General features: G+C 38.8%; 1 protein-coding gene across 3 annotated transcripts in view; it reads right to left on the reverse strand.

The window, feature by feature from the left end:
* ZFAT (zinc finger and AT-hook domain containing) overlaps positions 1 to 18638 on the reverse strand; it is a 102862-nt gene that overhangs the window by 50357 nt on the left and 33867 nt on the right. For all 3 annotated transcript variants that reach the window (XM_069780105.1, XM_069780104.1, XM_069780106.1), the window contains exons 4-7: positions 14473 to 14646; positions 4190 to 4340; positions 2446 to 3914; positions 1028 to 1260 (exon numbers count right to left, since the gene is read on the reverse strand). In XM_069780105.1, the coding sequence (XP_069636206.1) occupies positions 1028 to 1260; positions 2446 to 3914; positions 4190 to 4340; positions 14473 to 14646 (2027 nt within the window). The remainder of the gene's footprint in view (positions 1 to 1027; positions 1261 to 2445; positions 3915 to 4189; positions 4341 to 14472; positions 14647 to 18638) is intronic.

Raw genomic sequence — 18638 nt, forward strand, 5'->3', positions numbered from 1 at the left:
ATCCTGCCATGTGGTAGGAAAAGAAATCCATGGTATACAGACCTTTCCTGACAATAGCTTCACCTATTTGGGCCATTCATGCAAAACAATAACACAACAACAAGAAAAAGCTAGGCAACACTAATGTAAAGAAAATAATTGTTTTTTCTTAATCTTCCAAGAAAAACATGTAAATAATTTCACTTTTAAAAAAGCATCTTAATCAACAATGAAGAGTAAAAATCTCATTCCTTAGTTTTAAAATATTTGTTATTCTGAATACCGTATTTTTAAAAACATACTTTTGAAACAAATATAAGCAGGGTTGATGTAGAAAGCATTTTTCCTCAAAAGATTATTCATGTCATAATGTTGGATCAGAGCAAGATCACAAAGCAGTGTCTTGCACAAAGAGGGCTTCCAGTCAGGCATGCAGTGCCTTGCGTAGTCTCAAAGAAAACATGTAACAGGGCACGTTGAAGAAGTAGACCAGACCTGTTTTTAACACAATGGGATTCAGAGCTGGAAGGCTTACTAAGATAGGAGCTTTTAAAACGTGATCTCTTCATTTTTGTAACCACAACAGAAAATGATAGATGTTCAAAGAGATTGGCTGCAACTAGTTGGATCTATTGGGAAAAAAACTAGTTATTTCCAACAACTTAAAATTCTTCTGTCTACAGTAATTAAGAGAGGAACATACTTTCATTTTACCATAGTCATCTATTTATGAAGGAAGGGAATTAAGGTCCATGGAATGAAGTAAAGTAACAACAGTACCAGACCTCATTTTACTCTCTCAAAACCCAAAGAATCTGAGAATACTGGGAAAACCAAAGGGAAAAAATGGATACAGACATACTCTATTGGAAACTACTACAGGAGGGACCAAATATCTAGTTGCTGTAACTCATGTATTCCCTGCGCCGAAGTATACAGACAGCGCTCAGGTAAGAACTCCTACCTATGTCTTCAAATATTGCCACACGATTGCAAATGCTATGATGATGACACTGAATTTAGAGAAACATACCGTTTTGTTACTTACCAGTTCTGTGTGAACTTTAAGATGTGCCTGGAGCTTGTATTTATCTGGAGTAGAGTAGTCGCAATGTTCTGTGGGACATTTCAGCAAAATATTACTATGTTTCTGAATGACGTGACGCTTAAGGCAGTTTTTGGTGATGGAAGAATAATTGCACTGGGAGCAGTAATATAAATGTTCTCGAGTATGTGTACGAACATGCATGTCATAATGCACTTGGTACCAAAACAACTTGCCTGAAAATAAAATTAGACATGAAGAAAGTAATTTCTAAACAATTGTCAGTGAAAATTCCAATACATACCCAATTTTCTTTCAGGACAAAACACACTGTTTGAATCCCATCCCTTTTGTCTTTAATGAAAACTTGTCCTAAAGACCCTTCACTTCTGAAAGTATGTTTATAAAAACCACTTTTGTCTAAAAAGATTGTCATATGTCCTGAAACAGCCTAACAAGGGCAACTTTAATACATATCAGTGACTTTTTTCCTAATGAGGAAGTCCTTTAAATCTGTTCTTCTATACAAAGAACCTGAATACAACTGTATAGTAAAAGAGATTGTAAAAATCTTTTTTGTTACTTCCTTTTGTGTTACTCCTTCCTAAAAGCCCTTCTGACATAATGGCACCAAAAAGTGCATAGCAATTCACCTAATGTACAATGTTATGGTGTTTCGAAATTGTTTTTTTTCAAACTTTGATTCCTTTCCCTTCTCAAGAATGAAGACTACAAGATAAATCCCAAATTGTTTCCTTTCCAGTTACGTAAACCAAAAATTTTTCAGTTATAATTAATGGGAATGGTGTATTATTCCCACTTTCATAAATTCAAAAAAACAATTACAATCAGAATAGCCTTGATCCGATGTTATGTCATGAAAATTTTCATCTCAAAAAAACTTGTTCAAAACAAGTCACAAAAATATGCCAGTATATATGTATCTATTGTACAGAATGTATATTATCATACATCCTCCCATACTATAAGAAAAAGATTCTGAATTTTATGCTAAGCTGATAATGAAGCTTAAGCATTAAAGCATGGACTGATCAATGCTGATCACATGCCTAAATCTGCTGTGCTTGGCCCCAGTGAAAGTTATGAGGTGGGGAGAGCCATGTGGACAGAAATAATCTAATTCTATCCAATTTCACATCAACAGAAAATTGAGCCTAGCAAAGCATTGCTTTGCTATATTCCACTGGGTTTTTTTTGAGGAGCTTTGAGTCATTTCACACTACTTATACAGCAAAAAGTAAATCTCGCTGGACCCCAGAATCCATACTGAACTACAAAATTAATACTGCTACAAAGACACACAAATATATCAAACACTATAAACCAGAGGAGCAGGAAAAAGATGGCCCAGTACATAACATTTAAAAAACCCAACCAAACATAATTCTACTGCTCCTTACCACAATATTCACATTCTAAATCTCCATAAACCTTCCTTATCCTCTCACACAACTCTGTGTTCATTTGTCTCTTCTGCAAGCTATCCAAGATCTGCATAAAGGCAACAGCTCCACTCCCACTGTCTGATGTAACTGCATTAGAAGAGGCTGCCTGTGGACTGATGGCTGCTGTAGCTTCTGGTGCTGGCAAAGGGTTTGTGGTTTCTGCTGAATTTTGAATCGGCGGATTGCTTGTTTCTGATTCACTAGAAGGAACAGCTTGATTTCTCTCTTCAGAGACTAAAAGGTTCTCAGTCATTGCATTGTTCTGACTCAGATTTAAACTTTTGTCTTCAGACAGCAAAAGCTGAATTTCTTCACCCTGCTCATTTACTGAACTGCAGTGATTAACTTCCTCTTCATTTGCAGGAGAAACTTTTAGTTCATCAGGACCAGAAGTACCATTTTTCAGCAGAAAGCAATCTGATGCTACACAGGATTGAATATTTGGGACTGCTATGTCTGTTGCCTGACACAGTGTCTCTGCTACATTCTCCACCAGAGGATTTTCAAATTCTAAGGAAGGGACTGTATCAATTTTTAAGTCACCATTATGTTGACCATTATGGTTTACGTTTGCAGCTGTTGATTCACCTTTACAAGCAGATGGTTGTGGTGTGTTACTATCATTAGTACTCATCATAGTAAATTCATCTGCACTTTGTGCTAGCTGTTCACCAAGGGCTTCTGGCTGGATATCACCTCCTGGTTCCAGCAGGCAGAAACTTTGATTGATAGAACTGTTAAAAACAGAAGACTCCTGCAAATCTGCGTGCACATCTTTGATGTGAGCACGGAGTCTTACAGAACTGACAAATTTCTTCAGGCAAACAGAACACACATATACAAATGGGTGTTTTCGAACATGAAGCTCAAGGGCCTGGTATTTAGTGGCTCCATGACCACAGAGCTCACAAGCAAAGGGTCTTTCATCACCATGAACAAGCATGTGACGGTCTCGATCAAGTTCATTTTTGAATTTCCGTTCACAAATATGGCAGTCATAAAGAAGTTGTCTTTTGCCCTCTCGTGTCATCAAGCGAAGCTCATCAAAAACATCCTTCACCTTTTTATCTTGAAGGTCATGTGTTTCCTTGATATGCTTGATCAAATTTTTAACATCTGAGTATTTCTTTTTGCAGAAGCGACAATGCTGCTTAATTTTCTTATGAACTCTTTCAATATGGACTTTGAGATGGCCTTTGCTGAGACAAGTGAACGTACAATAATCACAGCTAAACTTCTCCCCTGTATGTTTCCGCATGTGAACATTAAGGTTGGCTTTGATTGCACTGGCATAACTGCAGTATGAACACTTGTAAGGTTTTTCATTTGTATGAATCCTCAAATGTGCTTGGAGGGAGTGTTTAAATTTGAACACCTTGTTACAGTATTCACATGTAAAAATCTTCAGTTGAGTTGGACCCAACCTAAAAAAAAAGACCCAAACCAGTTATATTTACAATGTTGATACTTGGTGACATAATATGTCAAAATTTCCCTAGATATTCATAATGGACAGAAGTGTTTAATTTATTTTAAAAAGGTATTCTCCACAAGCTTTTTAAATTCTTCAACTTCTGCACAGATTTTTTTCAGCTGTTCCTTTACTTAAAAGGTTCAGAAAATATTTCAGTTCGATGAAAATGGATAGGGAAGTGTTTCATATTTTGCATGAACACAAATATAAGTACTTCAAAATTACCTGCTAGATTTCATTGCCTGTTCGTATGGGGTTTGCTGAATGGCATATTCTTGATATCCTCTTCGTTGTGATGGGTCTTGAACTGTTGCCTCTGGAGTTGTTGGTTCGCTTTCTTGGGGAGCAGCCTCAACGGGAACAATTTTTGTGGCTCCTAAAAGCAAGAAAAAAATGCTCATTAAAAATGTCGTATTAAAATGTGTGTTGTCTATAATATACAAGTGTAAATGAAACATTAAAATCTGTAATCATTAGTTCAACTATTTTAGTTTCTATTGTTAAATTCATGCACATAAAATGATGGAAACACTTCTAGAAGACATCAGTACTTACACCACAGATCTGCTTAAATAACATGCCAGGACTGCTGGTTCTGAGGGTTATTCATGGTGCTTGATGCCTGCTATTATGACATCCTACATCCAAATACTTCCACCTTTAAAAAACTAACTTTTCAAAATCAAATTTTTATTTTTCTTTTTCTGCCTCATATTACATCCTTTGAAAACTTCAGCCAAGCTGTTTAATTAGTTCCACAAATAAGGCTGGAGAAAAGACACTGTTTAGTCTATAGTTAAAAGTCTGCACATCTCTCCTTAAACAGATCTTTTACTGCTTATATTTTGGGCCATACTGCCCTCCCCTCAGAATAAAAGAATATGTTCCATGTGCACTTCTCAGTCTCCATTATAAGTAGGAGTAAAGGGGCTCTACCGAGCACAGTAAGATCAGATTTTGTCCCTCAGTTAGTTGAAGCAAAAATAAGCATATTTTGAGAAGTGATTGAGTTGAGATTCTTTAGCTGGGTGTTCTTTATTTTCTGAACAGTGGCAGAAAAATATGTCAGGCATCCATAGTTAGCATTGAAAGTAATGAAAATCCATATAAATATTAACTTACACTGAAAAAAGCCCCCAAAAACCAAAGCCTGAAGTATATCAAACCAAGCACCCATTATTGATTGATCCCCTCCTTTTTAACTTCTTTGTCTGTAACTCATCTACCCACGTGTTCAATGGGAATGCTATTATCTCCAAAAGTTGAAACTATATATATTTGTATATTTATGTATTTATTCACATATTACAATCATATATATATTTGTGAATTCTTCATATGCTACTAACAAGTACTATCGAAAAATCTTTGAAAAAAATAAATTTTGCTTTCAGTCTGATAATGAAAAATGAATAGTAAATGAAGAACCATATACTAAATAACAAAAAGAAAACAAGACATTGAAGATGTAGTAATAGATGGACACCCATCCATCCTAGGAAAAAAAATATTATAGGACCTGTAATTAAAGATTTTTCTATCATATACTAGGGAAAAGAAGCAAGAGAGGTTGCACATGAAAATATCGCTGAATTGAATAGTGAAGTTAACAACTTCAGGTAAAACTGAAATTTTTTAAGTTTCCCTTTATTTTGTTTTTCTTGGATATTACATTATTATCTGATCTCATTTTAATTCACCTTATTAGAAGCTGAGGGGAAAAAGAAGTACAATACACCTTTGTGACAGAGGAAAGAATTTACAACAAGAATCGATGAAATTTGAGACACAAAAGCCTAGAAAGCAAACGACAGAGTCAACATACTCAACCTATTTTTAACAGATTGTCAGTGTTATTCACATATGTCTATATAAAATGAAACACCTGAACAGAAAGAAGAAAGTTCAAAGAGTGATGCATAAGCTGGTCCTTTAACTATGTTGAAATTAATTCTTGTTCCAAAAGCATGTTCAAAAAGCATGCTCCTGAAGATATTATTTACAAAATATATGCAGTATTAACATCAAGTCTCTGAAACAACAATTATAAGAACAACAAAACTAAAACACAAGGAGTACACAGTCCAAAGAGAACTAGCTGGTTAGCAAATTATTAAATCTAGTTTCCCTAAAAAAACTTTCAGTCTGCAGACTAGCAAAAGCATCAGGAAAAAAGAGGTAGAGTATATGGAGAAAAATCAATAATAACTGGGGATTACCCAACAACATGTGTGAAAGACTTAGGAACATTAAGTTGAGGAAAGCAGTGCTGTAGGCAAGACAAGGGAGAAAGATGGAGATCCTGTGGGTCCTTCAGAGTGATTTAAAGTGGGAAATGGAGATATTTTGAGAAGAGGCCATTTGGGAGTGTGTAAGGCTATTGAAGTTTTTTGTATCGGATGGGACATCAGCCAACTCTAACTAAACAGACTGTAATAGCTCTGTCGCTCACTGAACTGGCTGGATCTCAAAATGGTTTTTTTTTGACTACTGTTTTTTAATAATGCTTTCAGTTCTAAAAATTCTGCCAGTTGAACAGAACTGATCTTCCAAGTTTGCAACCTAAATGTTACCAGACCACTATAACTTCTATTCTTCCTGTCACTCTCTCTCCCACAAATGCCAGGTTGTCCAGCAGGACTGCATCTCCCAAATTGCACTGCAGTAGCCCAGTGAGACGGGAGCTTGTCATTACAGTACAGGAGACATGGTTCAGTCAGTGGGTTCAGTATAAAGATGATAAAACAGACATTAGACACCAGACCAGTGTTCCCATAGTTCGCCATTCTAAAAATAGAAGCAAGTTCCCCTTTATTGAGAATGACCCAGTTAAAATAGATCTTGAACTGCTTTACATGCATGGCTACCTCTTCCAGGCCTCCCATTTCCTGAGACAAAGATCCTCATTAACTGCTCTGCACTGAACGTCCTCTGCGCCCTTCTGCCTTTCAGGATGTTTAAGCATTTCCTGAAAAGACTGTTGAACTGTTTAATAGACTTTTGTGTTACCAGTATAAAATTTTAATCACCTAAATTAGGTAGACTAGATCAGTACTAACTCACCAGTATTTTCCATACTTGGGAGTGGACAGAATTCCATATTTGGAATGGACAGGTCATCCTAGCAGTACAGCCTGCATTCCTCATGCAGTTAATAGAGAGGCAAATGCCTCTAAAAACCTAAAGAGGGAGATCCAATTCTTTGAACATACTGATAGAGCACTTGCTCACAGTAGGCAATCACATCCCCTCATGTTAGGTAGTTATTTCCTACTCTTAAAAGATACAGAAGCATCAAGAAACATTAGATGCCTCCATCCACTTGGGATGCTGCCTAAGTATGGGCTACTAATGGACCAGTAGCCACAGCAATCACTGCTATATCGTAAACTAATGACTAAAGTATATGCCCAGAAAGTGAGAAACTTGGCTTCTAGGCTCTACCCAGCATAGTAGGTAGTGAACCCACATGTCCCACAACCCAAGAGAATGCCCTCAATATTCATGTCTGTAAAAGCAGCCACAGGCTAGAGAAAAGTGTAAGAACAAGGCAAACAGATACAAGGTCTGGTTTTCCATTAAAAATATCATATGCCAATAAGGAAGATAAAAGTTTTCCTAACTGTTTCCCTGGACATTCATTTCAAGAAGTCAGAGTATACAAATACCAGGGGGAAAAAAAGAGGTTAACTGTACTGATAATTTCTTTCAAAATAACCCTTCCTCCAGCACTGTTATATCTCTATTTTAAACACAGAATTGACTTTAGTTTACTAGACTTTACTTATGCCTTTTACCTTCCTCTTTTCAGTCAATATCATCTGTTCTAAGTAAATCTCCTTTAAGACTATTAAGATTTGAGTTCCTCATGACATTCTGACAGCAACTTCTACAGATAAGCATTACCCAGTGTGCCTTATCTCTGGCTCAATCTCAGTGATGGCTTCTAATCTCTTACAGTCTGCCCCTTAGAAAAGTATCTTGCCCTTCACTATAGAACTCTCTGTTACTTATCAACAGTCTAAAAGGTAATCACAATGGAAGGAATTATTAGGAATGGATCAGAAATAAAACAGGAGACATCATCAACCTAATTCCTACTAAAATCCAACTGAATTCTGTGAACCTCCTACAACTTCAAGTATGGACAAAAAAAAGGATATAGAAGAACTAGAGAACAGTAACAAAGACAAAACCAGAAGTATTTTGTTTGGAAAAGGATACATATCTCAGAGACCTTCAGCTTGAAAGAGAGATAAATGAAAGAGGAATATCAGAAAGACCTCTAAAATTAGCAATACTGTGAAAAAAGTGTGAATAATTATTTTCTTTCTCATAAACCATGAACAAAGAGCAGTTCAAAGAAATAAGCAGTCAGCAGGCTTAAAACAAAACAAAAGAATGTACACTTTCACCCTGTAATTAAATTATGGAACAATTACTGCACAATGTTAGAGACTGAAAATATAAATGTATTCCAGATGGGATTTAGACAAATTAACATATAGGTATTAAATATGATGATCCATGTGCAACCACCACTCAATGGCTGTCAAAATCTGGGAGGCTTTACATAATAAGTTTCTTATTGCCTTCCTATAGAGATGCTGCAAGCTGCCTTTAAAGACAACTGATCCAACTAGATGAATCTTTAAGCTATGGATTATTTTTTTCATTTTAAGTTTTAAAAAGCCTTCATAATGGAGGTACCTTGGTCTGTACAGGTAAAATAATTTGCTAAGGGTATGAAGTAAATATTTGTTTCTTACAATCTCTTTTTAAAGTAATGTATTTTTTCAGCTTCTACAACATCCTATAGAACAGGCTACAAATGCATATGACCCCTGGTAAGACAGTTCTGAAAACAAAACCAACAGAAACTAACCCTACCCAAAACTCCGAATGTTCCCCATGCAAACCTACCCTTCACTCCTGAAATAAAGCTTAAAAAAAGCAAAAGAACCTTTTTAATATTTTTACAGGTTAGCTCACCATGAGGTTAAACACATTTTAACTCAGACAAAGAAATAGAAACACAGACCTGTGTATAGTAGGATGAAGGTTACTATCCCTTTCAATAGAGCTGGACATTAGAATGGCTGAGCTAAATCAATCTGTAACCCCATGGTAATACAGATGACTGCTCACATTCAGAAAGGAAAGCTTTAATTTTCCTAACCTTGCTTAATTTCACATTTGCATTAAATCAACATTAGGTTAGCTTCTTTTCTCTTGCCCTCCACTCAGCTACATGTTTGTGACACCTTAAAGTGCCAGCACAGGAATTTACACAAAGATGAAGAGGCTCAGAGAAGAGATCTGGCTAAAATTTACACCATGTCTCTCCTTCTGCAAAAACATAGTTAGTTTTCTGGTGTGTTTTAGAACACAACGGCATAAACAGGCACAATGATCCAAAGGACAGGAATGTGTGGCCAGGGGTGGGGCAGGAGGAGAGCACTGCCCCTGCAACAGCAGTCTATACTTACTGACCCAGCTACTTTAAAAAGGGGGAGTCTCAATCCTCCTCCTTTCCTCTGAGAGACTCATTTTGTCACCACTTTCCCTCTTCCCACTTTTGCAACTTGTGTGGCCCCAATGTGAGACATCTCAGGAAGCAAAACTGGTAGAAAAAAAATTCTCTGACAGAGAAAATATGTGTGTATGTGTGCATGTGTACGCGTATGTGCATGTGCACGTGCATGTGCACATGTATGTGTATTTATTTTACCAGTTTTTTTAATCAGTTTACCACAGGCTGACACAAGCATTAGTGGTGGTGCAAGAAAGGGGAAGTAATCTGGGAAATAAGAGACAAGCAGGAAAGCTCCCTTGGCAACAGTCTGATATTAAGTCCATTCAGATGTGTCATAAACCCACAACCATCATTCCATGAGCTACAAAAAAGAAGTCATCTTAAACAGAAAAGACTGATATCAGTTTAACGGAAAAGACTGTCATCAGTTAAACTAAGTCAGTTGCAAAATAGTAAGTAAAATTACATTATTCCTCTTCTTTCCCCCTTCCCAAAAACCTCTATGGGAGAAGAAACCAAGTGTTCATAAATTACAGCGCAGGGAATAGTAGCAGAAGAACACAGCTGGCCTTTTATGGATAGTGGTTTTTCAGTGGAAATCAGGGAGAGAAAAGCCTGCACAGTGTTATATTAAGAATTTGTAGGAGAAAAATGTCCAACCCCTTTAGAAATAAATAAAAAAAAAATTAGCATCAACAATTTAAATACTTTATGCTATTTTTGTATATCTTGAGCTCTAGCAAAAAACCGAAGAATTCTACCATTGACCATCTTCACAGGAACATAAAACCACTCTCCTGGTAGCAAGCTGAGTCTTTAAAATATTACAGGACTCACAAAAACCAACAATTTAAATGTTCAAAGTATAATCTCTCCTGAATCAAACTAATTGAGCATGAATAATAAATTGGTTTTAGAAGCCTCAATAATACTACAGAATTTAAACACAGGAAATAAAATCGCTTAAAAAACCAGAAGATTGAATATTTGGCAGAGTTTACTCACTGGTTTGTAAAAATAGACTATGAACAAAAGTATCTGCTGCTCAAAACAAAGTATTTTTAGATGTGCATATAACTGTAATTATTCACTCTCATTCCTACTTGCAATGCTTATGAAAAATTGTATGTTTAATCTGATACCAGGTGTGCGTGTTCATGAACACAGCACTCTCTCTCTTCAAGGTCCCTCCAGTTATAGAATCATAGAATGGTTTGGGTTGGAAGGGATGTTAAAGATCACCTCCCCTGCCATGGGCAGGGACACCTTCCACTAGACCAGGTTGCTCCAAGCCCCATCCAGCCTGGCCTTGAACACTGCCAGGGATGGGGCATCCACAACCTCTCTGGGAGACCTGTTCCAGTGCCTCACCACCCTCACAGTAAAAAACTTCTTCCTTACATCTAGTCTCAGTCTACACTCTTTCAGTTTAAAACCATTACCCCTTGTCCTATCACTACATGCCCTTGTAAAAAGTCCCTCCCCAGCTTTCCTGTAGGCCCCCTTTAGGTACTGGAAGGCTGCTAGAAGGTCTCCATGGAACCTTCTCTTCTCCAGGCTGAACAACCTCAACTCTCCCAGCCTATCGTCATCGGGGAGGTGCTCCATCCCTCTGATCATCATCATGGCCCTCCTCCAGACTCACTCCAACAGGTCCATGCCCTTCTTATGCTGGGAGCCCCAGAGCTGAATGCAGTACTCCAGGTGGAGTCTCATGAGGCAGGAGTAGAGGGGGAGAATCGCCTCCCTCGACCTGTTGGCCACAGTGCTTTTGATGCAGCCCAGGATGCAATCAGCTTTCTGGACTGTGAGCACATATTGCCAGCTCATATTCAGTTTTTCATCCGCCAGTAACCCCAAGTCCTTCTCCGCAGGGCTGCTCTCAATCCACTCATGGCCCAGTCTGTGTCTGTGTTTGGGATTGCCCTGACCCACATGCAGGACCTTGCACTTGGCCTTGTTGAACTGCACGAGGTTCGCACGGGCCCACCTCTCAAGCCTGTCAAGGTACTTCAACACCCGCACAGAAAAAAATCTACCACTTCTATTCAAACTGTATTTACTCTATGGGTTAACACAAGCTTTCAAATTTCTAAAGCTGTAATTCTATTATCTTTCATATGCCTCCCAAGTAAACATTACAGAAAAGGAACATGGGGAAAAATCAATGTCGCCCAGCTGTCATTTCTGCAGTTAAGAACTAACTGATCTGTTTGTTTGAAGGGATTCTGAAGAGATCAATTTAGTCATAATCTACTGAACACATGATGAAAAGCAGTGTCCCAAACCTAAACAGTGTATAGCAAAATTACAGCAAACTGTTAATGTAATACTCCTAAAAGCATCTTTCATTTAAGAAGGGAGACATACAGTCTGAATATTTTCTCTATACTGTGGATAAAATACAACTAATTCTTAAAGCCTTCTCTATTTTTCTAATTGACGGAATGCTTACCTGACGTCCTCAACAGGATTTTACTGCACTGGACACAAAAAGGGATATTTGCACACATCTTTAAAGCTAGATAACATGTGGCTACAGAGACTAAGTTTTGATAGTGCTTAAGCACTTTTAAACTTTATTTTCAACTTAACTTTACAGATGGTCTAGCATACAGAAAGCAGGGGAGAAGGAAGAAATGTTTTATCTATTTATATTCTTCAACAGCAGTCTACAGCAATAACTCACCTCTTCAGCACATGATAAATCTCCAGAAAAATGGAATAAAAGAGTATGAAAGATCTTTATAAAAACTCCAGACATTAAAGTAATACTGACAAAGGGAAACAGCCTAAGAATTGCTAGTGATATTAAAATATAGTTATATCATGGAAATTAATGAAAAAATGGAAGGAAAAGCAGTGAAAAATAAATTAAAACATAATTGTATTAAATGAAATATTTTCTTTTGAATCTTCAAAGAGTTAACCACCTATATAGTATCTTCCAGAATTTCCAAATTCTGAAAAGTAGGATGATAATTCATAACCGTTTTAACAGCAATGACCTTTTAATTACACATATACTACCTGGGAACTTGAACATAGTAAGGTTACTAATTGCCAACCAAATAAATGAAAGGACCTTCAAAAATAGCTGCGGGTTTACATTTGACCGTAAATCCCTTCAGTTTATTAAAGCCTTTTGAATGTAACATGTACTATGCACAAACAGCTCCAAAGTTTAAGTTGTTTTAATATTTTGAGTCACTCAAAAAACACAGTGTAAAGAAAACCCAAACTTTTTGTTGTCTGAAGAAAAATTTTACTAGGTAGTAATTAAGGCACCAACCTCCTCTAGATTTTCCTGCCTCACATGCTTACTACATTTTCTTCACTATCTGTATTTACTATTATTCCATTCACCTCTTTAGGCTAGTTTCCTAAGAAAATGGGTCTTTGATTGCACTGTCTACCATGTCTTTCCTTCCCCTCTTGAAAATTCTTCTAGTCCTTGCTGGAAATGTAAAGATCTCAAAGAAAAATTCTTACAAGGTTCATAAAATTTAGCACCTGGAGAGAGGAGACCCCAGTTGCAGCTCTTCCCAAAACCCTGAGGAAGGGAGGATGTGTGTATAAATCCATAAACTAACACCTATATGAACCCATTTACTAACATCTCCATGAGCCCCTTAAGCAGCCATCGCATGTTCCCCTTTGCCCAGACGAAGGAGGAGAGGACATGAGGGAAGCCTCATGGGCAGCAGTGAGGGCAATGGGCACCCGCATGGGGGAAAAGCTACATGCAGTGGAAAGAGGCAAAAGAGGTGGGAGACACAGTGAGAAAATGAGTGTTTAGCAACAGGGAGGAAAGTGCCCAGGGTTACATCACACAAGAGAAAGGGGCCTGTGGTTAGTGAAATGAAGCAGCGCGGACTTCAAACCACCCTGAAGCCAGGTTTCCATACTTCCAGTGCTCACCAGTCCTCTTCCACCTTCCTCTGTATTTACAATATCGCAAGACCAAACTTTTAACAGCTCAGTGTACGTCCAAAACCCTGTGTGATGTTTCTCAAACAATGAATGTGAAGGTGTTTTTTACTTCCCTTCTAAGCACACAGGATATTCGTAGGTGAGTTCATCCAGCTTCCTCTACCATTGCAATTAGAAATGCATTTTAGCAAACAAAGTCCCAGCATATTACAGATCTTAATATCAAAAGATATTAAAGAACACAGAAAATCCAGCTAGCTTCCAACCCACAACAATAAAATAAATAAATACATTCTAGTTGTTCTGAGAGCTATAAGCAAAACAAATATTCAGAAATGTTAGCAATAATGAAAAGGAGAACAATAAAGCTACAAAGCTGAAAATAATGAACAAAACTATTAAAAAGGGATTCTGTCAATCAGGTGAGTGAATGGTTTATATAAACAGGCAAATGCAAGTCTAGTTTTAAAATAAATAGTTTGAAATTATTCCAAAATGCTTTGATGAAAAGGCACCATAGCAATTTATGTATGAAGAAATCTTTAATCATTATATAGGAACTTGATTTTCAAGTATATATACATATTTTCTATCAAATGATTTGTATCCAGAAATATTAAGTTATATATATATTAAGCTGTTTGTGTTTTCATAAACAAATTTACATTTATCATAAATATACACACAAATCAAGAGCTGTAGTAAAGATATTACAGGGGAAAAATACTTTCCTGTTCTTTGGTCACTCTTTTTTTCACTTTCTTCTTTAAAACTATTCACAGACTAAACATAACTGATGTTAATGCAGACAACTACACCCAGGTCCAGCATTTGTCATACCTATGAAGAAATGGGATGGTAGTTCTAAAATCATGTAGCTGCCAGATGCAGAGATTCTATATCAAGATAACCAAATAGTATTAAATATTTTTCAGATAATAAATATCCTAAGCAGTTCAGACTTAGAACAATAACTATTTTATACAGTGTTAGCATGGACAAAAATGAATTTGATTATATAACCGGTGATCCTGATTACCTGGAATAGCTTCATGGGCTGTCAAAACCACACTTATAATAGGGTTTTTAGCTCCTGAAACCTGTTCAGCCTCCTTAGTTGATGGAGTTTTCTCAGTTTTCTGAACTCTGGGCCTCTTTGGAGTTTTTTCTCGCTCATCTTCCTTCCTGTCAAGGTCAACGTCAGAATCATTACCTAAAGAGCAAACATCAAAAAGAATGTAACTATGTACAAAAGAAATGCAGGTAACACAGTCACTAACACTACAAGAAAGAATTAGGAGAAAATTAATGCTACTGTAGAAAGAAATACATGTTATCAAAACAAGACGTGCTGCATGAGTCCCTAAAGGGGAACTGTTTTCTTCTTTATTTAATAAAACTAGTGTGATACTTACACAAATAGAGAAAACAGATGTCCTGGTTTCGGCTGGGATAGAGTTAATTGTCTTCCTAGTAGCTAATACAGTGTTATGTCTTGCAATCACTATGAGAAGAATGTTGATAACACACTGATGTTTTCAGTTGTTGCTAAGTAGTGTTTAGACTAAAAGTCAAGGATTTTTCAGCTTCTCATGCCCAGCCAGCAAGAAGGCTGGAGGGGCACAAGAAGTTGGGAGGGGACACAGCCAGGACAGCTGACCCAAACTGGCCAAAAGGATATTCCGTACCATGTGACGTCATGCCTACTATATAAACTGGGGGAAGTTGGCCCAAGGGGGCAGATCGCTGCTCAGGATCTAACTCAGCACCAGTTGGCAAGTGGTGAGCAATTGTATTGTGCATCACTTGTTTTGTGTATTCCAATTCTTTTATTATTATTCTTGTCATTTTATTATGTTTATTATTATAATTATTATTTTCTTCCTTTCTGTTCTGTTAAACTGTTCTTATCTCAACCCACAAGTTTTACCTTTTTCCTTACAATTTTCTCCCCCATCCCACTGGGTGGGTGGGAAGTGAGTGAGCGGCTGTGTGGTGCTTAGTCACTGACTGGGGTTAAACCACGACAGTCCATTTTGGTGCCCAACATGGGGCATGAAGGTTGAGATAACAACAGATCTGACCAGAGCGTGTTAAAATGAATTTGTTACAAGCATTTATTATATTAGTTTAATAGCCACTGGTCACGATGTCGATTTATGAGCTCTTAAGTGTTATAGCACTCATTTTTAGAGTTCTGTTATGTATCACCTCATTTGCTGTATATAGTGCCTGTGCTGCTGCTTATCATCCGTGCGAGGCAGATTAAGTTTTTCGCTTTGATGTATTGCATAATTCTGGCTTATGGTATGATAAAATTATCAGTCGTGGCACTAATCCGGTATTTGCACTCAGCATTGTTGTCACCTCTACACTTTGGGAGCCATCTGTGGGAAACTACTAATAATTACACCCTTTATCTTTCCTCCTAAGAGAGCCAATCTATGGGCGAGACACCTTTCTTCCCCTTTCCCTTCTCCTCCAGTCTAATTACAATAGCATCTGAGAATTTTGAAAAATCTGAATACCCTTGGGATGTTGAAACCAGTACAGTCCTATTGCTAGGAACTAGCATGTTGCTGAATGTGGTTCAGGTCTTGTTTAGGGTTAAACAACTATTTAAGAAAATCACCCAGAGATCTGCCCTGAGGCTGGATAATCATGAGTAGCAGGGTATGTGGGGGAGTATGGGCAAATGCCTAGGGTGGTGGGCACCTCCAGTGTTTTGGAACTTCACCATTGAACACGTGCAGAATCCTGAAAAGTAGAACATTTGGAAAAAGTATGTTGTGACCCCAACAATTCCAGGGAGACACAAACTACTGCAATGTGCTGGGGCCTGGCCCATGCCTATGGAGCCCTGTTCAACACTGTTCAGTATCCTCAAGGGGAAGAGGAGGCCTCTGGATCTAACAACAAGGCAACAGGCACTGCGGTTACTCCAGCCCATGTGACAGGCACTGCAGCTGAACCAGAGAACCAACCCGTACCGGTATCAGTTGCCCCCATACAGAAGAAGAAATATACAAAAAAATCAGTTCACTTAGCGAAGGATGAAGATGAACCAGGGCCATCACAAGAACAGGAGGAAGAGGCAGAACCAGAGGTAATTACCTGATCCCTATCCTTGAGTGAGCCTTGGGATATGCAAAAAGATTTCAGCCGTTGTCCAGGTGAGCACATTATCACCTGGCTGCTCCAATGCTGGGACAATGGGGCTAGTAGCCTGGAATTAGAAGGTAGGCAAGCCAAGCAGCTGGGATCACTTTAAGGGAAGGTGGCATTGACAAGGCAATTGGAAAAGCAACACAAGCCCTCAGCCTGTGGAGGCGACTCCTGTCAAGCGTGAAGGAAAGGTCTTCCTTCAAGGAAGATGCTATATGTCACCCAGGCAAGTGGACCACCATGGAGAGGTATCCAGTATCTGAAGCAATTAGCCATGCTAGAGATGATTTATTATGAGCCAGACAATGCACAATTACCCAAAGATCCAGATGAAGTCCAATGCACACAACCCATGTGGCAGAAGTTTGTACAGAACACACCATTGCCATATGCCAACCCACTGGCAATACTGACCTGGAAAGACAAAGAGGCACCTACGGTGGATGAAGTGGCTGGCCAACTCCGGCAATACAAAGAAAATCTCTCTTCGTCCCTACAAGCCTGCATTTCAGCTGTGGAGAAGCTATCCCAGGATGTCCAGCAATTCAAAGAGGATATGTCCTACTCCCCACCTGTACAGACCAATGTCTCAGCTATTAGGAGTGAGCGTTCCTCTGCCCAAGAGAGAGAATATAAAAGGTACACACCACGAGGTGCCCTGTGAGTTCACCTATGTGACCACAGAGAGCACATGAGGAAATGGGATGGAAAACCTACCTTGGTCCTAGATGCACAGGTACATGAGTTGCGAGGAAAAACAACCACAAAAAAGGATTCTTCCAGGAAAAATGCCAGCCCAGTTTCCAAACAAAGTAGAAGGGCTGATCTTACTTCTGATCCTCTTAAAGGGACTTCTAAGTCAGTTTTAGTAGAAGTGTGTAATGGACACTCTGACCAGAATTAGAAGGGCCCTGCCTCCAGCCAGGTGAAGGAAAGGGATAACTGAGTTTATTGGACTGTGTGGATTCAATGGCCTGGCACATCAGACCCACAGGAGTATAAGGCTCTAGTGGACACCAGTGCACAGTGTACCCTGACGCCATCAAGATATAAAGGGGCAGAACCCACCCGTATTTCTGGTGTGACAGGGGGATCCCAAGAGTTAACTGTATTGGAGGCTGAAGTAAGCGTAACTGGGAGTGAGCAGCAAAAGCACCCCATTGTGACTGGCCCAGAGGCTCCGTGCATCCTTGACATAGACTGTCTCAGGAGAAGGTATTTCAAGGACCGAAAAGGGTACTGGTGGGCTTTTGGTATAGCTGCCTTGGAGGCAGAGGAAATTAAACAGCTGTCTACCTTGCCTGGTCTCTTGGAGGACCCTTCTGTTGTGGGGTTGTTGAGGGTCAAAGAACAAGGGGTGCCAATCGCTACCACAACGGTGCACCAACGGCAATACTGCACCAACTGAGACTGCCTGATGCCCATCCATAAGCTGATTTGTCAACTGGAGAGCCAAGGAGTGATCAGCAAAACTCGTTCACTTTTTAACAGTCCCATATGGCCAGTGTGAAAGTCTAATGGAGAGTGGAGACTAACAGTTGACTATCACAGCCCAGATGAAGTCACACCGCCACTGAGTGCTGCCATGCTGGATATGCTAGAACTTCAATACAAACTAGAGTCAAAGGCAGCCAAGGGGTACACCACAACCAATATCACTAATGCGTTTTTCTCAACCCCTTTGGCTGCAGAGCGCTGGCCACAGTTTGCTTTCACTTGGAGGGGCATCCAGTACACCTGGAATCGACTGCCCCAGGGGTGGAAACACAGCCCCACCATTTGCCATGGACTAATCCAGACTGCAATGGAGAAGGATGAAGGTCCGGAACATCTGCAATACATTGATGACATCATTGTATGGGGCAACACAACACAAAAAGTTTTTAAGAAAGGGCAGAAAATAATCCAAATCCTTCTGAAAGCTGGATTTGCCATAAAAGAAAGTTAAGGTCAAGGGACCTGCACAGGAGACCCATGGACGTTGTCAGATCCCAATGGATGTGATCAACAAAATAGCAGCTGTGTCTTCACCTACTAATA

This window comes from Haliaeetus albicilla, chromosome 3 (genome assembly GCF_947461875.1).
Source record: "Haliaeetus albicilla chromosome 3, bHalAlb1.1, whole genome shotgun sequence".
Classification (NCBI taxonomy): domain Eukaryota; kingdom Metazoa; phylum Chordata; class Aves; order Accipitriformes; family Accipitridae; genus Haliaeetus; species Haliaeetus albicilla.